At 30.7% G+C, this 27,622-nt stretch overlaps 1 protein-coding gene across 13 annotated transcripts in view; it reads left to right on the forward strand.

Moving 5' to 3' along the window:
• Positions 1–27,622, forward strand: part of LOC142324279 (RNA binding protein fox-1 homolog 2-like) — a 557,441-nt gene that overhangs the window by 334,313 nt on the left and 195,506 nt on the right. For 12 of the 13 annotated variants that reach the window (XR_012756257.1, XR_012756258.1, XM_075365185.1 and 9 more), the window contains exon 2: positions 11,406–11,594. Coding sequence is in view for 11 of the 13 variants with exons in the window: in XM_075365185.1 (XP_075221300.1) it covers positions 11,406–11,594 (189 nt within the window). In the remaining 2 variants the exon portion in view is untranslated. Of the gene's footprint in view, positions 1–11,405; positions 11,595–20,989; positions 21,035–27,622 lie in introns of all 13 variants that reach the window. The other variant, XM_075365183.1, reaches the window with a different exon arrangement.

Genomic DNA, 27,622 nt, shown 5'->3' on the forward strand with positions numbered 1-27,622 from the left:
GACCTAAGACGCTTGTCTGCTTTACACTTACTAAATGGTCCTTTGCAGAACCACTAATATAAGGTGTCTCTTGACGTTGTCCGTTGATAGGAGGTTAAAAAAAATCTGTCTTTTGTACGAGACTGTTAGCGTCACTTTCACAGTAAGATATTTAAAAATTATGCTCTTGTATATCTTGCTTTGTAATCTATTGCTTGTAATAGATTGCTCTTGTATTGCTTGTTATCTTGCTGTTGCTATTGGTGCGTAATAGAAGAGAAAATGTATGGAATCCAGAGTTACTTGTGCTATATAGAACTTTTCATCATAATACATTATTCGTGTTTCTCTCTCTCATATGACCTGAACGGTCTGTAAGACGCCTTGGATAACAAATCCCTTTTTTTCAGAAGCCGATTAATTTCAATGATCTTTACTGAAATGAACATTTCTGCGAAATGAAAATTAATTACAGTATACATTTACCGTTTGGTCCGTGTGCTTCATAGAATTTATTAGGTAGTGTATATCGACAATATCACTTTTAAATTCTGAAATCTGTAAAGTAACGAAAAGTCTAAAATCATTAGTCGTAACAACTTTTATGTAGAGGCAGCTGTTGAATTAAATCGAGCCGATCGACGAACCGTTCTTGCACTAAGAATTATACAACTTAAAAACTTTTTTGTTTTCCATTAGGAAAACATATTCCTGATTCATTTCGTGCTTTTCTTAACGCTTCAAAAAGAATGGGGAATAATGGGAGACTAACATATTCTGTTATATTTTTAATATAAATAACAATTGTTATTATATAGATTTTGTGATTGGAGTACCGTTGCTGACCGGACCAGTTAGACGGACGATTCATTATTCTTAGCCTTATTAATTTTATGATTAATATATTATTTTTGCTTAATTTAGCTAAAAAATTTAAAGAAGCCTTTCCTTTGCCTCTGTCCGGCTGAATGACAGTTCGAAACGTCGAAGTGTACAATCAGTGTATTTCTGAAAACGTTCGACTATATTTTTCTTCTTACTAGACTTCCATGTATATTGTCGGCTTATAAATGTGTGTATCCGCCCTCTGATTTCCAATATCGTGGAATAGTAAGATGGGTTTTCTTCGCAATAGTCTAGTGCAGACTTACTTATCACTTTCGTTTTTGTAACGTTTTGATAGACTGTGTAACCAATTTTAAAATGTTTGTTTTCAAAATTTCTTTTGAATATTTTCATATTTAATTAGAAATTGAATTGTTTTCATTTACAACCTATTTAATTAGATGTACATAGATACTGAAATTTAAAAAAAAAATATATATATATATATATATATATATAAAGGCTAATAAGAAAAAATCATTTTCAAAAAACGTTTCTGCATTTTAGGTCCGGGATCTATAATTTAAAATAACTGTAGACCTTTCTCGAGAGCTCTGTATATGACGTATAAACTCTCAAAAAAAGTTTTGAAAATTATTTAAACCGAAGGAAGGTAGAGCTAAATAATGAAAAACATAATTTCAATTATAACTGGCGGGGGTTGATTCTTTGAATAATATTTTTTTGGATTATTTATATACGCGTTGTAGGTAAAATTTTTCTTTAATAAAGTTTTCTCTAGAACGCCTCTAAAGAAAATCAAAATTGTTTTTTTCGCGATATCCTCCCAGCCCGTTTGCGAATTGTGAAAAAAAATTAATCTGATCAATGCTCTATATATAGAAATAATTGAGATAAATTTGAAGAAAATCGGTTTGGTAACCCTGAGGTATAAGGCCAAAAAAAGTGTGATACATACACGTATGCACATAAATACATACATTTGTGTATTTAGTTTAGATGAACTAGTTCTATCTTAAATCGTAAAGATTTGCAAAAAACACCCGATACCCCACTTTTAACATGATCACCATACTTTCTCCTTTAAGATAGCTATTCTAGCTACATTCGCGGGGAAAGTATATAAAGTCGAAAACATGAAGTGACGTATAAGTTAAATGCATATAATGAAAATAATAAAATCAAGCTCAAAAAGCTTACAATTCTTTTTACTCGTAATCTTTCTTTTTCCTGTTTGGCCTCCGGTAACTACGTTCAGATAATACTTCAGAGGATGAATGAGGATGATATGTGTGAGTGTAAATGAATCGTAGTCTTGTACATCCTGAAATGTGTGGTTAATTGAAACCCAACCGCCAAAGAACACCGGTATCCACGATCTAGTATTCAAATCCGTGTAAAAATAGCTGGCTTTACTAGGACTTGAACGCTGGAACTCTCGACTTCCAAATCAGCTGATTTGGGAAGACGCGTTAATCACTAGACCAACCCGGTGGTTTTTACTCGTAATCTAAATCTAATTGACCTTACGTAGGGGGGGGGGGGGTGTCATAAGGTCTAAATGACCTTTATGTATAATTGTTAAACGATCTTCACCAGTAGACGCTGTACTAAAAGTATAAATGAAATAGACGGGTGAATAAATGGAAAAAAAAAACACCTGGGAATTTTATTTCTTAGTGCATTTACATTTAGTTCATTTAACTAATTAGATTGATTCATTTTATCATTAGTTAATTTTGTAAATCGATAACTGAGTTTTTATACGTACGTAATTTTTATCCATATTTTCCCGTTTAAGATTATCGATGTTTAATGTATTCCAGTTCAACTCTGTGTTGACATTATTTTGATCTATTGAAAATGTTTTATTTGCGATTTAATATAAGACTACGCTATCGATGTTTTTCTAACTTTTAGGGGTTATTTACCATATAATTTCACTAAACACGGTTCAATTAAACGTATATAGAGTTAGTTTGTCTGTAATCGTGGTAATTTCAGGCTTTGTAATCTCAGTTGGAACTATATTTTGATGTGCAATATACATCTTAATTTAGGTTAATAAACATCGTTAGCTTATATATCTTAGGAAGCGTAAACGTGCTGCTCGATACGAATGGTTTTTGGAGACATGTTGTATAAGGGTATTTCCCACCGGTATCGTTATATAACGAGATTGTGAAGGGGAAAATTGTAGTAGAAAAGGGTGTGATGGAAGATTGCGTGCTACTTTGATTAGGATGTGTGGATAGGGATGAATCTAGTGAAAGCTACTTCAGTTAAGTACAGTACATGCTATATACTTCACTCTTGATAAAGAGATTGCTGTTGGTGGAAGATGAGGAAGCTCTAAAGGATCTTCAACTCGGGCTGAAATTTAATTTTAGTATTGATGGATTACCGGTTTGGTTTTAGTTGTTATATATATAACGCCTAAGACTAGTGTTAAGTACCATGTTATACTTTTGTGTATGTCGGGGCACGACACAAGCTAAATTTCCTCTTACGGATGAGTTACTTGGGCATCTTTATTTTTCAACTAATGATTAAATAATTTAATAATAATAATAATGAATTCCTATTATTATTAAGTTGTATTCTTCGGTATAAAGAATTAAGTCAAATGAAACGAGTTTTCAGTAACTGTTTCGTACAATATAAGTAATGGAAATTGAAGGGTTTTACCTTGTTCCCCTTGAAAACTGTTTGTCTATCGTATTCATATTTTTATCTTGATACAAAATTAAAATAAATCATTTCATTATCAAAATAATAAAAGTAATAATTTGCCGGTATATAGCTTTTCTTGAATTTCGGCTTAAGTTATTTATTAGTAGTATTTTTCTTTAAATAAAATTGAAGGATGAATTACACTGAAATTTATTTCGTATCTTATACTATTTACTTATTATTTATTGGTAATTTATACCCATCGTCAAAAACAAATTTTTTTCTTGTGATTTCATTAAGATTCCTTTAAGATGTATTTTTTTTATAATTCATAACACAGAAGTTAACAATAAAATGTTGTTCAACTTTTATTTTAGGAAACGTTTTTTATAATGTTTTCCTCTACTTAAAACATTTTTGTGGACATACGTCTTCAGGGATTGATTTTTCACCTAACTGATTGAAATATTTCTAACAAATAAAAACACATGTGATTATTTTTGTTTAGGTAAAGAATCCAATTGGTTATTGGCAATAAGACTGAGCATATTTTATTTTTTAAACGCAATATTTCAGTTTCGTGGCTAATTGAAAGAAGTGCATATAACGTATTATTTCATAATAGAAAGGTGATACATTAATTTGTTACTTTAAACTCGGATCTGTCCCACTTTTTCCTATGACTGTCGCAAATAAACCACCTGAGTTACTTTATTACCTGATTGACCCGTCAGAACCGCTATCCTGAAAACACCATTAACCCTTGAACTAAGATACTTAATATCACCGTCTAACCCTTGAACGTTAAGATATTAAAAATATTCATTATTTCTTTGCCCCTCATAGAGGTTGAAAATTTGAATTAAAGATAATAATTAAGGAAAAAACAGCTTAATCTTTTTACTTCATTATAATATTTCTTCCTTCATGACAAAGAAATAAGTTATGTATTTTTCGTCGTCAAAGATTTGTGTACTTTAGTTACCTAAGTAACGGAATTATGTTTTGTAATTTTGTTTATTTTTCAGGTTTCTATAAAAACTTAATACTATAGTTATTATTTATCAGTATTATTCTCACACCGTTATGAGGATAACGTACAGTGAGGGGGTCCCAAGTGGTGAGCCCCTCTGGGTAGATGGGAATGGCGACCGAAGCAAGCTTTGTTGGTATCCAGGGCGCCGGTCTCCCTAGCAAACTGAGAATGGCGAGCGAAGCGACCTCTGCGGCCATGGAGTAGGCTTCTTGGGCCTCGAGGAGGAGTCCTTGAGTTGGCTCCGGGATTCGCCTGGGTTGACCTGAGCCCGGAGGGTCCATAATCTGGGTAGACGGCGGGTAGGGCCGGCTTGTTCTCTAATACGCCTGGCATGAGGTCCTTGCTTTTCTTGAGAACGCTTTTTTAAGGAACTATTTGTGATTTTTTTCAGCTCTCCTATATACAACGGTTATAATTTTGTTACTCTACGAGTACATTTATATTGTTTCAAAAAAGAACTGTGTTCGTTAATTTGTTATTTTGCAATCCAATATTTTTTTTAGTAACGTAAATTAGGCACCACCTTCAGTCACATCTTTATTGTTTGAAAATCGTGTGGTGAGTAGACTGAAGTTGTCGCATGTAGGGTTTTGTTTTCCATGTATTTTGTAGGGTTGTCATGATGATATACAACAGTGTATTCGACTTTGGGAATCCACTTCACTCTTCACTTTCTTTAGTAAACCTATCGCTGGATCTTGGTATTCTTGAGATAGGTTCGCCGTTTTCGGAAATCATTGGTGTTTCATATCACCTCGCCTAAAACCATTCGTTTAAAATATCGTAATATTGATTAAGAAAATTTATGGGTGGGATCCTTCCCGTAAATTCAAACAAAACGATCAGAAAATTTTGGATAGTTATGAACTTTTAAATTAATTTTACATCTTTTTCTTTAGAAAATATTTATAAAAAAAAATTACCATTACAGTGTTCACTATTCGAGCAGTACGTAGTTACCAAATGAAAATTCTTAATTTTTTTTGTACGAATTCCAGAAAATTTCGAGTGTAATTAAATAAATTGAACTGTTTTTAAATGATCCGCCAAAAGGTAATGAAAGATTGTAATTTTAATAATTTCAAATTTTTAATTTAATCATAATAATACCTTAAAACGAATCTGGCAAAAATTACTGTGAGTAGGGAGAGAGAGAGAGAGTGAGAGAGAGAGAGAGAGAGCGGGAGGGAGTGAGAGGGTGAGAGAGAGAGAGAGAGAGTGAGAGAGAGAGAGAGTGTGAGTGTGAGTGAGAGAGTGTGAGGGAGAGAGAGTGATCATTCGTTCTTTTATCTCAAGGTGTATGTATGTGTTTGTATATATTCCATACTTCACTTTTGGAAAACAGCAGTAGAAGCTTTTTGCTAATCACAAGCACTACACCCTACTCATACATCACTTTTTAATATATATATATATATATATATATATTACCGTGGGTACCCCCTTCTAGATTTCTACTATACCGCTTGCTTATCCTTTACTCTATATACTGACTGTTCAGTTGGCCGAATGCCAGAGTCATCCCTTAATACATTTTTGTTCACTCCTTTTTTTCCTGTAGAAATATCATTCTACCCTTTCTAATTTTGCTGAGTCGTGAAGTTTGTTTTTCTGTTTGTCATAAAAACAAAAAATATTTTTGTTTTTATTTATTAATGGATTTATTTGGAAACGTTTAAAAGTAAAAACGAAAGAGCCGAATGTTGTGAAATGTGTTCTAAATATAACAGAGACCACTTTTATACTAAATAATAAGTTAATAATTATTATTAACGTACTGTATTACTTATACTTTATTGAAAGTGAACGTATACATTCCCCCCCCCCCCCATTGATATACATTAAATTTACTGTAAACATTACTATTTTCCATTATAAAACATAAAGCTTTTATGTTTTTCAAGAGTATTTTTATTTTTTTATTTTTTATTATAGGAAAAATGATCCAGAATTAAGAATAGTACCATTAAAACTACTTTTTTTAAATTTAATATCTTAAACAACACGGATTAAATTTCAACCTAAAAAATATTACTTGTTTTTTGTTAAATTTGAAACAAATCGTTTTGATGTAGTTTTTGTAATAAAAAATGTTTAATATTACTTAACAGTTGTAAAATATTTAACACAATTGAAATATTGCTATTTATATATATCGTAATAGGACTGGTAATTGTAATATGGCACAACAAAGAATGTACTATTCCAGCATTTTTATGGAAGGATCAAGGGAAACCGCGGTAATACACTGATCAGAGCAACATTACATAATAAGGAAGTGAGTGATAAATACAAAATGCGTATAGCCTTCATCAGTCCTTAAAAATAATTAATATGTGAAGGCAATAAGTAAGTAAATCAATCTGTGTTGAATTTAATCGTAATTTGTTTACAGGCACCCCATCGAAAAATATGTACAAGCTAAGCGGCTGTATCGAAAATTCGAGTTTGAATATTGTATAAAAATTATTTTTGTGCAAGGAAACTTTTAATTAAATTTTTAATAAATTTTTCGTGTAAGAAAATCTGATTGTATTTGTGCACACTGAAAACCTTTTTATGGTAGCCTTGTATTGTAACATTACATTTTAGATTGGACTATACGTCGGCCATGATAAAAATTTAATAATGACAAGTTGAGCGGTTGATTATGACGCTCTAAGCGAGATAATACAGTTTGATCACTTGTCATCCCTGCGGAAATTTATTATCCTGCAAGACGCCGAAAAAAATTTAAATTACGTGTAACTGAATGTTGTATTACTTTTATCTGTTATAACATAAATAAAATATATTTATATTACATTCATTTATGCGTATAAGCATAAAGCTTCTCCGTTATTATATTACAAAAAATATCTGTAATCATACGAAAATTTAATTTATTTCCAAATATACCATTTTATGAATACATACGCTAATAAAACCTGTTAAAATTTCTTAATTTTGAGTGAAGATTTATAAAAATAGCGTAATAAAAATGCTAAGCAAGTTCTTTTATTTAGTTAACTATTCGGATTTTTGTTGTAAACGCGACTATGAAATTTTATTAAAGAATATGTTGTGCGTCTATTAATAATAAAAATATTAAATCTGATTTATTATAAATAAATAAATAATTATTCAATTTATTTTAAAAATGGTGAAGGTGGTTGACCTTTAATATAATTATCTACGATAAATAAGCGATCGTAACTAACCGTAATTACCTTAGGACAATCCAAGTGGATTCGGGATTGAATCCTAATTGATAACCCGAATTGATGACTCCTCTAATACTAGTCGCTTGTCCCGAGGGAGTATCAATTTGAATACATTCTTGTATTAGTGTTGTATTACTTGTCGCTCCAAGGTGACTATAACTGTTACAGATAGTCGAACTTGTAAGTAGATATATTAAAATAGTACTTGTTATAGCGTATTGCTTTTTTGTATATTAATATTGTAATATGAAAATAATTAAATTGGATCTATTATTAGAATATTTATCTTGATATGATATAGCGATTGAAAAAATAAATAAAGTAGCAATTATGATTATCGGTTTTTAAAATAAGCGAAATTTTGGTCTTTCTTCTGCTTAATGATGTAAGTGATTTCACTTAAGTGTGCCTCAGTTTAATATTAATCTTTAAAAATTTGGTATTATATATATAAATTATAATTTTATTTATTTATTTATTTTTAATTTAAATAAACTTAGCTAATTTACAATAAAGGTAAGGTCTGTACAATAAAATAGAAAGACTTACATACATTGAGAGGAAAAAAAATTTGCTTTAATCTCTCCAGAATAAATAACAACAAATTCACAAAACAAATCTTTATTCCTCAATTCTATAAAAATAAAAAAACAATTGGTTTAAACTGGTTCAAGAGAATCTAGTAGAACTAAGAATAATAAAAGATGAAAATGTGAAAACCAAACATTTCAAAAGAAATTAAAGTTAAAAATAGACAACACATCCAAACAAGAATAAAAAATTTCCACGTCCGAAAGAATGAAACTTTACTGGCGAAAATGAAAGAAGCCAGAAGAAAAATAGTAAAAGATTTTACGTATCCCTCCCTAATGTGGGTAATTTGAAAATGTAGTCTTTTTATGTTTTTTCATTGTTAATATTTATTTATTTTTAAGGTTTATTGTATGTTTATAATTTCTATTTTGCTAATTCTTCTCTTTCTACTGATTATGATTGTTTAAAAATATAAGTTCGCATCTAGTTGTTGATTTTATTATTTTATATGCAGTTTTTCAACGATTATTTTTATTAATTTAATTTTCTTTTTATTATTAACCTTTTTTAAACATAACAAGCAAGGGTCGACTGGTAACCGCCTAGAAGACGTTGCCTTGGTCGCGTCCGTGTGTCGTGGCGTATCCTGCCCACTCTGTCTCCAGTCCCGTCTGGACTTCCCATCGGGGTCCCTCCTGGATCTTATTAATTTAATTTAATTAATTTTTTTTTTTAAATAAAATTAAAAAATAGGTTTTATTTACACTAGAAAACCATGTTCGGAACATTTTATTACAATTATAATATCCATGTCGAAGTGCTAACGAAGGTAACCTTCATCCGGGAAGTTCTGGGTTCAAATCCCGGTCAGGCATCAAATTTTCAAACTATACGAATTTCATTATCATTGTATTTAGCGACTGTCATTGGGAGTTAGCGTTTTGTTGGTATATAAATAAATAAACAATTAATTTTTCTTAAAGATTTTATACACATACCGACCGATCATGCTCGCTTCGCTCGCCACGACCTCAGCAGTGTTCGTTACCCTTATGGTTGTGAGAATAATACTGATAAATAACCTTTAAAGCATTTAAGCTTTATAGGAACCTGAAAAAGAAACTAAGTTACAAAAGACTATGGTATCTAAAGTAGCAGACCTTTGACGAGGATAACTTCACAACTTATTTCTGTCGCCTTGGTGACAGAAAATAAATTAATTTTTAATTAATTCTCTCCTTTAATGTTTATCTTTAATTGACAACTTAATTGACAAGGGGGCTGGAGCCTCGGTCTATTGCTTAAAACCTTTCCTGGGACAACAAGAAAGTATCCTGCAAATTTGAAAGCATCGGTTGGTTCTCGCATGCTAGAACATACGAACAGATAACGAAACAAACAAACTTTCGGCTTTATATACATTATACTATTGTAACATACAGTATTATATATTTAGACGCTCGTGCTACGTAACATGTGCATGGTTCCGTAATATTTTTGTATATTATTTCCTTTATTTTATATTCGTATATATCTGTATATTTATAATCGATGTCTGTTGAATTAGTTCGCAAAGTGTAAAACAATATTATGAAAATATGAAATGATATCTTCGTACTTGTATTTTTGTTTTGTTACAGAACTGTATTGTGTTACTGCTTTATTCCCTGGTGTATGATATACTGTTAATTTTCCTTTTTTTCTTCAGAGAAAGTTTGTTTGTGCATCATTATACTATACGTGAAGTTTTTGACAAGTTTTTGTCTCCCTGAGGGAATTAAGCTGATTATACTTGGTATAAAATTTAAGTTTTGTCTGTGTATTAAAAAAATACTTAATTTTTTTAAGCAAATCTCTTTCTGCAGACGGAATGATGTCTTGAAAATCTTTGTGTTTAAAAAATAATAAAAATAAGTAAATTATTATTATTATTAAAAATAGTAACTTAATCTTCGAAGTTTTCTTGAAAATCGTCTATGAATAAATAAGAAAAAAGTTGGAGAATTATAAATGACTCTTTGAGTACTTTATAGAGAATCTGTATGTATATTTGTGTGTATGTTAATTTTTTTTTTTTGAGCGAATTGTAGTTAATCGACATTGCACCAATATTTAATCTTTCTAACCGATAATAATTTACTTAATTGACTGAAATCTCGTCTCACCCTTTTTCGTTTTCGGGTCCAACTAAATATTTTTTCTATTCGATAAAAAATTTCCGTATACATTTTCAGCCTTAGAAATGTAAAACACCTTAAAAAAGTATAAGAGGCATCATTTTCTGTTCTTTCTGTGATGTTATTACGCTCTCATTATCCAATCTGTTTTTTATTCAGTTCCTTATAGTGAACCGAGTAAATTTGTAATTTCTAGAGATGAGTGTCTCCTGCATACATCAGTGGTTTTGATCTACTGTTATGTAATCGTATGCTTTGGATTAACGAAAAAAATAACAAGAAACCATTTCAATCACACTTTCTTAGTAATCCTGGAATGATATGCTTATTGTTTTGAAAAATGTCATCTTACCGAGTGATTTATGACTAATGTCAGGTTGTACTAGGTTATGGCATATAAATTCACATCGACTTGATTTTTATTAAATTTCATTTTGAAGTTTAGCATAAAAAAAAATCGAGGACAGAAATATGTAATATAACATTGTGCACAATAGAACCGATTGTGCACGGTTACGGATCCGACACGTTCTCACCCGACACTTACACCATATAACAACTACTTGAGCGATGTCAAACAAAATTAATATATAAACTAATATAAAATGCTGATTCGGACATCACAAAAAAATGTGATGCAATCTGTTGTCCAACACAATGCAATTGTGTAACTGCCCACTTTTTTAAAGAACTGGAGGATCGTATCTCACTTTCAAATGAAATCAGTTTAAATGAAGTGAAGCAAGAATGTGTATATGTAATTTAATATGCTTACAAGGAGACTTCCTTGTAAGCATATTAAATTATTGCGGACACATGACTATGTGTCCACATCGGTTTTTCCTACTGTATCATGCATGTCAATGATATTCATTTTGTAATATTTTTATATATTTTGTTTGTCTATTCATTCAATAGGATGTTATATATAATGTTTTTCTTCTTCTATTGTTACAGCATATGGTGCAGCCCGGCCCTTACGCGGCGCAGTTTCCCCCTACTGCCAATGGGGAGGCTGCAGCAGCGATAAAGGCTGCGGATGCTGCAAAAGAGGCGGCCGCCGCCGCAACCCAACCTCCGCCAGGGCCACCTTTTTCACCTCCATCCGTCCCATTGAATGGAATCGAACAGCAGACTGTCTCAATTGTAAGTAATAAACACTACATTATCTTAATATTTTAATTATGTTATTGTTTTTATGCCCTAATTACCTTTTGATAAATATTTTGTTATAATTCTACATTATTAATGTAAAAATTAGTTGTAAAGTTATTTACTAATTTCTCACTAACAACTAATATATATATGTATATATACACACACACACACAAATATAGTAACGTGGATACACGAAAATTGAATTAAATGTGCTTGTCATTGTTCTAAGGGAATATATTCATAAATGAATGCGAGTTTTAAATGAGATAATCTAAAGATACGTTTATCCGTTTTATCTCTATTCAGAATATTTTTTTTAAACTTTAAAAAAAATATATATTAAATTTTGAATTGCTGTTTTTATTTTTCCTCATCTCCAAGCTTTTGTATCCGCGGAGTAACTTTCTTAATTACTTAATATAAGCAGGATATTTCAAATCAATCGCTTTGTAAATAATAACTTATTATCAAATTAACTTACAAATTATTTCGTAATTTTAAGTATTAATAAAAGAAATTCATTTTTCACTAATTTTATTATTTACTTCTGAAAACATTTTCTATTTTTACTTATCGCTTAATTTTTAATTACCTGTAATACATTTTTTATTCTGAAAAAATTTTTGTTTATAAAATTTGTATTGTATGTAGCCTTTTCCATTATGTAATGTTAAAATAATTAAGTCGTGGGTAGGTGTTGGCAAAATAAATATAATGATGGCAGACTTAGTGATTGATTTATGCGATGCTTCAAAGCGAATTATACGGTTTGGTTTTTTTACTATCGAAATATATCTGATTACCATAAATAACAATTTTTCATCGCCTATTAGCAACCGATTAATAGAAATACCTTTTGCCGAGATAGCGATAGTTCGTTTCTATTACGTACAGGTTACAAGACCTAATCGTGTTAATCAAATATTTTTGGTTTTAAATACAGTTGTATAGTTTATAAAGGCTGTAAATATTTTAAAATAATATCATTTACGTTTTTATATTTAATTTATACTGTATTTTTTCATTATCTATTTATCGATCACATTAATAAAAGATAATATATCCGTTTACCTTATTCGTTTAGGTTTTGGGTGCAAAGACCGTTTAGTGTTACTTATATTTAATAGTAAACAGTTTTCACAGTTTCTTTCACATTTATTTTCCTTTTTGTTCTATTTCAACACATTTTTGTTTCATTTTTCATCTTCACTCTTAACCGTAGGGCATAAAGAATTCTCTTTTCACTTCCTTTCATGTGATTTTTTTAAATTTCAAACTTTATTTTGAGTTTTGTAAAACCACCTGAACTATAACATTTTTCTACATAACAATTTAAAGAAAAATTTTTTTTCTAACATTTTTATTTTCCTTGACTCGCCATAATTTGTTTAACCCTGTAACAGATATCTTAGATTTTCTCTCTAATATATATATCTGTTTCCAATAAACTTTGTTCTTTTCATAAAATCTCTACATCCTTATGCCGATTAACTTTTGACATCTGTTTATTTCTTCTGTTTTTTACGTAAAAGAAAAGAAAACATCTTTTAGATTCACGTCATTATATTTTATTCTTCTATCTATATTAGTTTTATCATTGTCTTTCCTTGTTATTTAATTTCATCTGTGGCGGTTGTTTTATATATCTTAACACGTGCTTTATTATTTTCTGCTCTTAACGTTTTTTTTGGGGGGGTAAATTCTAGATTATTTGCTCCGTAGAGCCTTTATTTATTCTTGTCTGTTTTCACATCATTTTGTCTTTTGTTTTTTTTCCGGGCAGGTATTACCGTTAACACCGCGGCCTTTGTTGTTTATATACGTACTCGACTGATTTCCCTAGGAGTTATATTTATGTGTGTTAATTAAAATATAGCTTTTATTTTTGTGTGTAGCTTTATTTTTTCGGGATGTGTCTTTTCGTTCAAGTTATAATGATTATGTTGTGATGCTTCCTTGATCGGTCATACGTAAAGAAAGAAGTATAAACATTAAATTTTTTGTTTTCTAGGTTAATTCTTTTTTTAAAGTTTTTATTACCGTAAAAATTTAATGTCATCTTTTCATAAGGCGCATTAAATTATGCGATCTTAATTTCAATATTGTATTACATTTTTCAATATTTGTAGGTTATTTATATTATTTTTAATGTGATAAACTGTGGAGTTATAAAAAATGTATATATTTTTTAATTGATATAATTTTTAAATTAATAATTTAAAAATTCTTAATTGATAATTGATTTATTTTCGTATATTATTTAAAGCGTTATTCATTTACAATAATTTTATAGTTTAGTTATTTTAGTCTGTTATCCGCACTAGTTACCGGTCTCGTAATTGTATTTCATAAAACTGAATTATACCGGCATTTTATGTTACTTATTTTTGTAAAGTATTTGGTACAATGCCAATTAAATAAGTAATGGTTTAACTTGACGTCTAGAATTCAAAATCTTTGCTGTTATAATTATTAAGTTTATTTAGTTTAATTATACAGAATTTTAATTTTAGTATATTTATAAATGATATCTGTTGTTGGCTTTTTTTTAATTTGGTATAAGGGTTATCTGTGTATATACGTTGTTTAATCAGTCTTCTTAATATTATTCCATATAAATCGCTCACCTTAAAATAAACAATGTACGGATTAATCTTCATCCTTTTTCCGTAATTTATTTGCATGTTTGATGTCTGAATATTTTTAACATAGTAAATAATAGCGGTAAATATTATAATCATATAAATCTAAATTAATTTAAATTTTAATTAATTATATGGCATAAAATTGTATTATAATCGATAAAATTTAGATTGTGTTTTCATAGCACGAATCCTCTTTCGCATTGATTATTTCTGATTATATAAATATGTAGTTATTTTAATAGTGATATTTTAATTTGATTGAGAACGGTTTAAGAAAATAATAAAAACAAATAAAAATTAATTTTATTCCTAAATTTTATTTATCGACTTTATAATAATCAGTTCGTAAATTGTATAAATATCAACCGACTTAATTTTATAAAGAAAACTTTTTATTTCTTTAAAATCAAATTTGTATTCATTTTTAAATTACGATCTATATTCGCAAAATTTTATCGTTGCCATTCGAGCAAAAAATCCATGTCAATTCTTAGAAAAAATTACGATAAACAGTTACAATATAATCTCGTTTCAGACAAATCTCTATACAAATACATTATTGAGACCATAATAATTGTATTAAAAAATCTTATCGGACCAATTTTTTAATTTTCTTATCGAAATTAAAATTTTATTTACAGATCAATTTAAAAAAAGTTCTTAAAAATGTGTAGTTACGCATCAATGCATCGTTATTCACGTTTCTTCGAATGATCATCGGGTGAGGCTATTTCGGCTATTAACAGTTGTTAAGTCTTGTGTATTATAAACAAATCCATCTAACTGATCGATCTATGTAGAGCATTTAATTTACAGATGTGTAAATATTAAAAATTTTACGTATTATTTATAAAACGTTAATAAACCTGTTCTCAGTCGTGTTTATTTTTTATATTGCATCGATTTGAAATTAAAAAACAGAATTGAGCAAATTATAAAGTAAAAAATAGGGTGGTGAATTTTCGTAAAAGATAAATAATCTATGTATTTTAAATATTTGGACACCGAATCGGTCCGAATGTTGAAAGTACTTATAGATGTTTAAATGTTGTTTGTGTAACAATTTTAATGTTTTTCCTTTTAACTTTTCCATTAATTTTAAAAGTTAAGAACTTTTTAAATATTATTCAAAGTATATATACATCTAGTAATATGCATAAGTATAATATTATAATATTATATTATATATAATAATATATATATATAATAACAGTATATATTATTATATATTATAATATGATATTCTAAGTAATATGCATATTTTATGTCCTTCATTTTCCTATGTACAGGTGACTTACGGGAAACGGACGGTTTTCAAATGAGCAGTACAAAGTTAATTTACAAAATAATATTATTTTATTGTTACACAAGTAAAGGTCAGAACGTAAGTCATTTTTTGAAAATTGTGTCACTCATGGGATGGCCATCCATTTGAATGCAGGTTTCCAGCCTCTTTAGAAAATCATCCTTAACTCGGGTCAACATATCTTGTTCAATCAAATCCACCTCTTCTGTAATTGTATTTCAAGTCTATTAAACTACGGGATTTGTGAGCATAAACATGTTCTTTCAAATATCCCCAAAGGAAATAGTCACAGGAGGACAATTCCGGTGACCTTGGCGGCCATGGTACGTCACCAAAACGCGAAATCAGCTGGTTAGGAAAAATGTTTCTCACAATTGCCATCGTTGTGCGGACAATGTGCGCGGGGGCACCATCCTGTTGGAAATAAAGAAATAAACGTTTCTCATGTTTAATCCTCGCCTCTGAAGTTCTGGACCGAGAAATGTATTAACATGAACATAGCGTTGTGAATTCACTGTTACCGTGACGCCATTTTCCTCGAAAAAATACGGCCCGATTACTCACAAATGGCCAACCGCACACCAAACAGTAACTTTCGGAGAGTGGAGAGGTTTTTCATGAACGTTACAGGGATCTTGAGGAGCCCAGTAACGAAGGTTTTGTTTGTTTACCGAGCCGTTTAGGTGAAAATGAGCTTTGTCCCTCATTAACAGCATTGCATTAGGGTTATCATTAAACAACACTTGAATACGCACTGCGAAATCTTTTCCTTGTTCATACTCCCCCATTTGAGTTGCTGGACCACCTGCATTTTATACGGATGGAATTTCAAATCATGTCGTAAAATCTTCCTCACACAATCACGGCTTATGTTTGGTTCTCGTGCATGTCTGCGTGCAGATCGACTCGGACTCCTGATTAATACCGTTCTCACTCTGGCGATGCTTTTGGGCGTCCTTACGATTCTTGTAGGGTGAAGTGGCTTTTTCTTTGTTATTGTTCCTATTGTTCTGAACGCCTCAACCTATTTTAACAACGTGTGTCGGCTTGGAACTGTGCCATTCCGACCGATTTTGAAGTGGCGACGAAAGATCCGCTGTGTTGTGGCAGTAGACTCATTATTTCGAATTAAAGTTCGTACCCGAAAACACTTTGCTGTACCGTCCGCTGCTCCATTGTGACTAAAATGGTAGGCCGCACTCAAGTGAATTACCTAACCTCAATTTCCCCACCACCTGCAACAGAAATGCACATGCTGTTCAAAAAACGTCCGTTTCCCATAAGTTACCCCGTAAAAAGAAGACAAATGAGGATTGTTTTCATTGCTGTACGTTTCTACATACGTACACATTTCGGTACACATTTCTATCGGTATATTTACTATCGCTTCCGTATGGCCTTTTCCAACCACGACCGCTTACCATAACTTATAACCCTCAACTATCAAATTTACCGATTCGTGGAAGCGCGATCCCCGCGCCTCATAACCCTGAAGGTTTCACACAAAAACTCTTCCTGTGTCTAACTTAAATTAGACTATACGTATTACTTGATCGAGTTTTTAAACATAAAAAATGCTCTTACCATAAACATAACTCTTACCAACAAAACAGGTGTGATGGCAACAACAATTTTGTTATACAGTTCAGTTTACTTGAAGTCCTCTTGAATTACTTAAAAATCAAGAAACAGATTCACAAATTTAATAAGCCTCTAATGGAAACACCCTATTTCTCTCTCTGCTCTTTTTCGCTTTCGGGAGCGAAGTCAGTGCCTACACCCTTCCACACCATAGCTCCATCAGACACTTCTCTAAACATCCACGGCATTGTAACAGCAAATATCTAAGCTAACTTGTGTGTGTGTGGGGGGGGGGGGGAAGGGCTAGATGCCAAATCGCCTATCTTTGCGAAATAAGCATCCAGACGAGCCCTCAGCCACCCGGGTTGCTATTCTATCTATACATCTATAACAGTATCAGGGCTCCTCAGCCATTCTCTGCAGGACTAAGAATCTAAGGAATCCGACAGTTATATTCCATTACTTTTCCGTTTTCCAATTAACTTGTAGATCGAAACCAGAATTGATCCTTGCAAGCTCTCTTAACTACTTTGGTACGTTCAATGCTTCGTATCAGAAAGTGTACTTTTAAGTGCGCAGATAAAGGACAGAAGCTGTTTGTAATAATCTAACGGTGAAATTATAATTTTATAACGTGTAAAAAATACCATGTCTAACCGGGATTCGAACCCTGGATCTCCGGATGAAAGGCTGAGGCGCTACCATTCTCGCTCCATGAAGGCTAGAATTTCATACTCTGAAGAAATACGTAAAGGTGGTCCCGGAGGCCAAAAAAAATATACGTAACGATAGATACGTAGATAGATGAACGAACACGAACACTTGTGTATATTTGTCGTTAGAATAATATACCGTACTTTACATTTAAAAATTGAGTTAATACATTATGTTAGATAAACGAAGATTGCACCTAACATTAACTATAATAAAATTAGTTTACGGCCTAGTTGCAGTAGTGTTAAATAAAAAAAAATTTACCTGTTAAAATCCTAAATTCAACCAACAGAAACTAACTTTTAATGTCTGGGTTTCCATTTATAACATTTGTAAAGAAAGCTCTCGTTTAAGTTCCTTTTTATAGTCTGAACGTCTTAATAATTAATTTCTATGTTCTTCAAAATTCTACTACATTTTAAGATTGGAAAGTTAAATTGGATATCATTGTCCTTATTTGTGGTCATATATTTAATTTCGTCCAAAGAAATATACGTTTGTTTTAATTAGTTTTTTTATTAAATATAGAAATAAATATTTATGTTCTCTTTTTAAATTACGACGGTTTTTTTTTTTTATTTCACTAGTTGTGTTCCTTTATAAAGCTGTAGTTTTAAAAATACATGAACTGTAAATACACATATAAAGAAGAAAATTCTGCTACTCTTGGGGTTTTTTTTTAATAAGAAACTCGTTAATTTAAATAGCCTTATATGTATATTTTTTATTGGTATTTTTCGTTAACTGACAAAAATTTATGTGAAGAAACTATAACACCAAAAATTACGAATCTTTTAAAAAAGAAAATTTGGTCATTAATCTTTAGCCTGCCTGTCAAAATTTAAAACTAGGATTGTTTTAGATTTTAACATTATTTGTTGCCATCCCGAAATACTCGGTTCATTTTTCCTGTCTAGATGGAAATATTCATCCGAGTAGGTTTTTTTGTAAAATAGGCGATAATATTGTGAGAGTAAATTCCATTCCTTTTAGTAAAATAATAATGATATTGTTTAGTGTATGTTCTCATATAATTTAACATAGCCTTCAATTGTATCATATATTATCCGAGTAATTAAAAATAACATTTTTTTTAATTACTGTTTTTGACGGTTTTTTCTTGTTCCGTTTTTAATTTCTTTTTTATTAAAAAAAAATATATTATTATTATAGTAATAAGAAATTTATAGTTGAGGAATGCGTTATTGTTTTTGTTTTATCTTTCTTTTTTAATTATATAATTCGACATTTTTGACGGTGTTAATCAAACCATGTCGACATGGTTGGACTGTTTTAATTTATTTTTGTTTTATTAAGCGTATTCTGAGAGAAAACCTAGTAACGCTTTTAAACTTTTGTGTGTATCTGCGCGTGTGACATTTAGATAACAGACTAACAAAATAGTCTTATAATTAAAATAGAATAAAATAATTTGTGTGCTGTCTGTTGTTGCTCACATTTTCATTTTAATTATAATAAATATCTTGGCACGTAAACCAAAGTATAGTTCGTTTAGTAAAAGTGGATGTCTAGAATAATTTGTTACAACAAATATATTATGCCGCATCAAAGAAAAATATACCTCTATGTTTGGTTATTTTTATATTATTGGAGAATTTTCATTAGACAGCGGATATCCGTTTATGGTTTTTGTTTATCTTACTGTTTTTCCTAATTCTAGTTCACGGGTAAAACAATGTAACTTGATTTCTATTGAATATTTTTCACGGTAAGCTAATAAAAAGCTTTTTTCTGGAAGTGTACGGTAGGAGGAAGAATATTAAAACGTGAACAAATATCATCTATTTTTGATATTCCATAGTAAAATATTGGGATTATTCTCCTTCGTCGTTAATTGTGGAATATAATGGATTATTTATAATTAAATTCGTGTCTCCACAGTTTACTTACTGCATTTTTTTTACGGTAGTCCTTGACATCTTTTCTACTAATTATCTTCTTCGTAATTTCTGATCGCTTACACATTACTTCGAATACCCGTACTTCTCTGTCGGTATCGTCAGGTTTATCCAACCATACCAAATAGGAATCTTATTTTTTTCACGCTTCTGGTCGCTGAGAAAAGCCGTCAGTGCCGTTGAAGAAAGTATCGTGAAACCCCCGCTACGCATAATTTTTTACCAGGCCTTGCCAGCAAACCTTAGTTTTTAGCAGCCTTATGGAATATTTTTATCGGTATCTTACAAAATGTTAGAAACATTTAACGTTTTATTCGGCATTATTTTTACATTGTTTATGTTTAGGTAATATTAATCTTTTAAAAAAAGAAAATTACATTTACATAGTTTGAATGATATTGCACTGATAAATCTCTTTTCATATTTGTGTATCCGTAAACCTGATATGTTCAAAATTATCTTCCGATTGGGTAATTATGAACCGTAAAAGACGTTGGTTTTTTGTTTGATTAATTTGATTATAATTCTGTACATACGGTGTTTTAGCGTGTGTTGAAATAGATTTGACCTTTCTGTGTCATTCAAACAGATGTCAATTAAATAACGTTCTATAAGTAGAAACAAAATGAAAATAATAAATTCTGTATAAACGATTTAAGCATAGTCTAGTTACTAACCTAGATTAAGTTGTGCGCAATACTATATTTTATTTACGGATCGATTAATTTCTTTATAATTTTTTCGATTAGAATCTTATTTATGTTTGTAAATAAGATAATACCGGATGATAAGACTAATAAATGAGATTGGTTAACGGATACCACTTATCTGATAAGGAGATTTTACAGAATGGATTTATTGTTGAGCTTATTTAAAAAATTCATTAGTTTATTTTCCAAGTCGATTAAATATAGTGTTTCTAAATTTTCTGAAGCATTAGAACTAATATGAGTTTCTTAGATGTAAAATTCTTTTGAATGCATGTTTCTATGGAAAAATCCCTTCTTTTTATTCATTTTGGAAATATCCTTATCTCTTTTAGTTTAAAAAATTTAAACCTCATCGGAACTTGACGATGTAGGGAATGTTTTTTTTATCTTCCTATTTATTGCAGATCCCTGACATCATTCACTTCCTGCTGGTTGTTTCTATTTCATCTGGCGGGTATTTAATTTGTATGACGGTTTGTTATTTATATTATTTTAATTTGTTTTTAAGACGGACGGAGTTCTGGATTACGTTCCGATGCTTTGGAGATTGTGGGTATGAAATTTTTTTATTTGTGTTATTGCTTGGAAGATAAGAAAAATGTTTGCATGCTTCTTCCGTTGCGATTCTCATTCAGTCCGACCACTGAAGGCCTTACGGTGGTAGTGCATTTCGGTCTAACAGGAATGGCCTGATAAGGTCATAGTTTTATGGACATCACCTTCAGAGTTGCCAATAGAACCGTACATGTTTGGCCTTCCCACTATCACCAGTGTTTTTGTCGCGGAGCTGAATGCTATTAACAAGGCTTTAAATGTACTTAGCCCAATATTCCGACAAGTAATTGTCCGTTTAGATTCTATGAGTGCCTTATAGGCGATTAGTGACATTATTCCACACACCCTGTTGCCTGTGATATACAGTCTGTTATTTCTGAAATGTAACACAACTGTGAGCTTCTCCTAGATCCCTAGTCATATCGGAATTACAGGCAATGAGCGCGCTGATCGAGCGGCATAAGAGCCTTGTTATCAACCTCCTTTCTCTAATCGTGTTGTTTCAAACGATCTTGTTTGTTTTCTGAAGAGAGTGGTTCGTGATGAGTGGCCAAAGCGAATGGAATATTACAATCGACAATAAACGTCGTTCAGTTAAGAACATTGTCACCGTGGAGCTCCTCATGGAGGAGTAACCGTCGAGAGGAGGTTATTATATGCCGCCTGCGAATAGGGCACGCTAAACTTAATCATGGACGCTTCACGATCACACCGATGCACCCATCTGTATTCGCTGCGGTTGTCAACTAATATAACGGTACACAACATCATTGTGGACTGTGTCTGTTGTGCGGTATTGCGTCGGAAGTTTAAACTAGGGGCTAAACATCTTAGACAATACATCGATGTTATCTAATGTCTTACGATTTCTTAAGGCCGTGCATCTGGATTCAAATATTTGATTAAAACTGTTATATATTTTGTCGTTTTGACGTATGGCTATTTGATTGTTTTATGTAAGATCTTTAATATTATTTTTATTTTGCACTTAGCATATCGCGTAGGCGTTTTATATCCTTTTAATTTTGAAGGTAAATTTTAAATCTTACTATATTCATTTTGTGTCCGGGCGCTGATAACATCTCGTTGTACGCCCAGGGAAAAAATTAAGTTACCGATTTTATTTCGACTCAAGAGAGGAAGAAACAACTAGTTTATATCCCTCTTGTTCTTCCTTAAACTTTACCTTTATTGGCTTGACTTTAAGGTTTTAATATCTGGATCAAGAGGGGAGTGGCTGTATAAAAACTACTATAAGTAAGTTAAGTTTATTTTAAAATTTTTGACCGCTTTTTAACAAGATGACTTGGAAGTCGGATTATCTTTACTCATAATATCCGGGATGATATTTGGTATTGTTACAATAATTTCAATTTATATATATATATATATATATATATATATATATATATATATATTTTAATTTGGAATTTAAGGAGATTGTTAGATAGTGATTAGTTACCGATTCACTAATTAGACTGTTAATTACTTAATATTATTAATTGAAACCAATAAATTTGACCCGTGAAAGACAATCGAGGAAACTTACGACCATTATAAAAACAAGTTGATGTGCTGTGCTGGATTACAGATATTTATAAAGTTGCATACATTGTATAACGCATCGATTGTTTTATATTATTACAAAACATATGTACAAGTTATATAATGTTGCTATTTTTAATCCTTTAATTGCCGGAACATAATTCAAAGTCCAGACAAATCAGATTATCTCTCTTGCTCTCTTTTACTTTATTTTTTGCCCTCATACTTCTCCTCCCGCTTCTTTTTTGTATAGCTATCTCTAACGGTTTATTCTTATTTTCTTCTTCGGTCAGTTTATTATTTTATTTTATCTTCCAATTCCCGGACCGACGAGAAAGATATTAATAGAATCTGAGTTGTACGTTTACGTCGTTATAGTAGCATTTGCTGTACTGGAAATTTTGAATTCTTTTTGTTATTTCATATAACTTCATTCTTGTTGTTCTTCCTATGAAAAATTGGTCTCCAGACAGTATTACGTTTATATGTTATAGGGTACAGCATTTGTATTTCTATACTGGTATAAGTTGTAGCAGTAGACTTATTAATGGTCTTTCTGGTGGGGTTTAAAAGGGAGGTGAAAGAAAGAGACATATTAGGGTAAGAGAGGGATGGAGGGATTATGTCGTAGAGCAACTATATAACTAACATCTGTTCTCTTTGTTAGCAGATGTACGCTTTCATTTCTAAAATAGCAAGTTACTATTGATTTTTTTTATGTGTCGTTCCTATATATATATTATAATTACATGAGCTGTAACGTAAACCTTGTGCGGTTTTTTCTTTTTTTTTGTCTATTATTTTTGCAGTAAACATTTCTGAGATTTTTGTTATTTAAAAAAATTTTTCTAATCTTTTCTTTTGATGTATAAATGTCATACATTACTGTAACTGTTTGAAGCGATCTGAAAGTAGTCGCATTGGACTTCTAAAAATGGCGTACCATCAAACTTCGTAAAAAAATTTTTGAAGCGTGTTTTTGAATTGAACTAAGATTTCTTAACGTCTTTGCACAGAGTCGAATAAACAGTTGCATACCAAGTCCACCGAAATGTTTGTAGTATTCAGCACTGTAAGTGATACCTATACGCTGATCACTACCGGGATTTACTGTTTAGTGAATATCATTTCTGTCAGAGAAAGTAATCGTAATTAATGTCTTTTATACCTCAGTTGCGTTACATAATGTAATAAATACTGACGGAGGTAATGTAAAGCAAAAAATTAATGTACTTTTCCGTCTTTAAAACGACATTTTAGATTACTTCATTGGGGAAACTTTTCGAATTTTACTACGTAATTAACATCAGATATTACAGAGTAAGTGGCAAATAGTTAATTACAATTGTCCGTTTGTAGGAGATATTTTATCTTGCCAGATTAGAGATCTATTAGCTCGAACGTTTACCGTATATTGAATTTAAATAACCGATGGAAAAATTATAGATTAAGTGTCAAAACCACCATATCTTTGTACTTAGGAATTCTTAAACAGGGGCATCGTTTGAGACTTCACTGAAATGTTAAATTGCATTATTTAGAGCCGACTGGCTGTATTAATAATACGATTATATGCTAGTATGTTGCACCTTTTTTTTTTTGCTCAATAACAATTATAATTACAATCGGCTCTCCTGCGGAGCCATAAGTAAGTTTCCTGACAAAGCACGTGATAAGAAGGTCCTTAAGGAACCCCCAAAATAAATAATACACAATAAACAGTTGTAAGCAAACTTAATGTCAAATATGAAATTTCAAGCTCAGTCATAAATCACAGACCAATAATTTCAGCACCATATAGTCCACAAAACAATTATTAATAACAAATAAAAAAGAAAAAGAAAGAGAAGTAACAAGAAATTAGATACGACACCACTAAACTTGACGGTGTTAGATTCCAAACTGTTACGCAGACCCTAAGTCGAGTACATGGGTTCGTTTCAACCGTCGGACGTCTCTGCTGTTACCGAGTTGATTAATTGCAAAGTGGTTTACATGATTCTCAAGCCTCTGTCGTGCAATCTCACGAACCGATGGAAGCTCCAGTTTGTTGCACCTGATAGCGTAAAGCATTATACTTTGTTTTCTTTTGTAGCAGTTCGTTGACCGCTGTCGAATTTTAATTTCATTATGAAGTTATTTAAATTCTTTTCATGTATTATAAAATTCTTCCTTCCGCTTCTGTAGACCGATCCAAGATTTTTCTTTCTTTCCTTCTGTTCTTGAAAAAGTAATGATGAGTTTTTCGGGCTGCCCTTAGTAATCTCATGAGTACAAATTATGAATTTACCTTGTCCTTTTATTAAGTATCGTAACTGTAGTGACTGTAATCGGCCTGAGTTAAATGGCAAGCCACGTTTAAAAACAACATAGACATTTTCCAATAATAATAATAAGTACCCGGTCTCAGGCATATTAGAAAAAAATAAATAGAAGTTAATCGGTTTTCTAATTCGTCAAGTCGAATGCACTTTTGGGCATCAGTAAACCAATTCCACCTAGTTATAAGTGATGTAAATACGTTAAAGTTAAATTTCATTTTTGTATATTACAGGGACCGGTCGAATTGTGAACGTTACACTACTTTCATAACTCTTGATTAGATTCTTCTTGTATCTAGATACTTTATGTACGGCTTAACCCTAAAAAAAGATCCTGGCAGAGAATGAAAAGTAATAAATGTTGCAAAACAGTCCATTACGTTGACGGTTTCAACTCGTTGAGTGAATATTGGTTTCTGGACAGTATTAGTGCAAGATTTGTCTTTGCACAAAAGATGGACCGATCTTAATACGGAGAGTAACTGAATTACGTGAATAATTGTTTTGTTGACAGTAGCTGTGGGTACCTAAAGAATAAAATGGATAAATGTTTTCAACTGGATTTGAAAAATGTATCGAAATATTATAAAATACTTTAACGGTTTATTGTAGTTAAATCGGTAGGCAAATTAAAAATATTTGTTAGATCGAATATAAGTGGAGAGAAAATTAAAAAAAAAATCCAACGTCCAAAATTGCTTGGGAAAATGAGAATTATTTGTTTATGTTGTTATTTTTCACCGAGTCTGATGTATACTGTAACCTATCTATATTTCAAACTTCCGATAGGTGCCGATAATATTTATTTTTCTAAATGATATCTTTACTCTATTCTCACAGGAACTTATTTTGTAATGACATCATTACTTTTAGAGTAAGACTCTCGATAATGCCACTTATACCAAAGAGGACACATGTGTTGTCAGCCACTAGAAAGATCGTTGATTAAAAAAAATTTGATAATGTATTTATTATTTTATACACTATCTTAATGCAGTGGGAAAAAAATATTCACATTTATTTAAAAATTTCCTGAAGAAATGTAATTACAGACTCGTATCGCTTCCTTCTGTACCGTTCATTATAAAATGAAGTAACGCTAGCCAATTTAGTTCCCTTCTTCTACAATTGATAAAAGATTTTAGGTTTAAGGAAGTTTTACATTAAATAAAAAGAGCTAAATTTGTTGGTATTTTATTTTACTAAAATAATTTTTTTATTGACGGAAAATTAAGCTAAGAAAATTAAGTGTAAATAACGTGATGTGCATGAAATATCATAAAGGAAATTACCAATTACGTTCAATTCAATTTTAATTTTTATTATAATAATAGTAATAGTATTTATGTTAAAATATATTGAATTTTTTATAATTTTATTGAATATAGCCTAATATTGGCGCTATCTTAGCTTTTGCTACTGTTTATGCTCGTTTTATGATAATTTTATTTAAAAAGAACAAACAGACACACATAAACACACCTTTAGAAAGGAAAGAATATTAAATTTTGTATTGTTATTCATGGTCCATTTGCTTAATCCAAGAAGGAGATTGAATTTAAAATAAAACAAAAAAATATCATAGAATTACAAAGAGGATGTGGGTGGGGTTAGGTTGAGTCGGTGAAGGATAAAAGGATTTTTTTTTTTCTTTATTCGAAACCTATTTTTTATTGGAAAACATTTTAAAAAAAGTTGATGAATGTTTAAAGTTTTAATTTTAAAAGTTAGAAGAAAAGATTAATTAGCGGTTCATTAATTCTGAATATTTATTTATTATTTTTTTGTTTGGTCATAAAACCTTTTTATTGTTTTTGTTACAATTAATTATTAAATAAAAATTATAAATTAATTTCATATTTATACCGATTGGTTACAATTATTTTTATTTATATAATATTTACTGTTCTATGTACTTAAATACGAGATAAATTTCTCAATTTCAAATCTTAGAAGAATATGTAGAACATTCCACCTCAGTTTCATGTAAGTTTTCAGCCACAGATGCAATAAATTTGTTACTTGTTGAACCGTACTATCGGATATTATACAAAGCCTAGAAAGTTAAAACGGAGTGACATTCTCCACGGATTTTTTTTATTAATCGAATGGTTTTTAGGGGCCAGAATAATTACTAGTTACACTCAAATCCAGCACATTCATGATCAGAGATACAGAATCTACCCTTGATGAAATATATAGGGAAAATAATTCCTTTAGTTTATCGTTGGTTTCATCACCTGGGTGTATTATTTTACATACTGTTCAACTCCACGGTCTTCCGTATTACTAGTAAGTAACATCTTTCTTTTCTGCACCATAGGGATCGGTTCTTCAGTGAAAATTATTATTCAGAAGAGTAAGTACTGTAGTTTTGTTTCTTCTTGAACCTCGGGTGTTTTATTTGCGTAGTTGCCGCATAAGTGACCGCGGTAAATGGTGAAATTCAACGAATTAATTTATCCGATAATAATCCTCTATTTCTACTAATTAAGGAAACTATTTGGATATTAAATATAATTTAATTTTTATAATATAAATTTTTTAGTTTTTTTTTGCGTGTACTTCAACTATTGTTAATATTTAGTATTACGTTATTATTGTTTCGTCGTGGTCATTTGTGATTTTGTCAATTTTTTGTGTACTGTACTGAGATTTTTGTGAATTTCGAATCCGTGTGATATAAACGTAAGGATTTAAATTTACTTGAAAAATTAGAA

Source organism: Lycorma delicatula, chromosome 4 (genome assembly GCF_047948215.1).
Source record: "Lycorma delicatula isolate Av1 chromosome 4, ASM4794821v1, whole genome shotgun sequence".
Classification (NCBI taxonomy): Eukaryota; Metazoa; Arthropoda; class Insecta; order Hemiptera; family Fulgoridae; genus Lycorma; species Lycorma delicatula.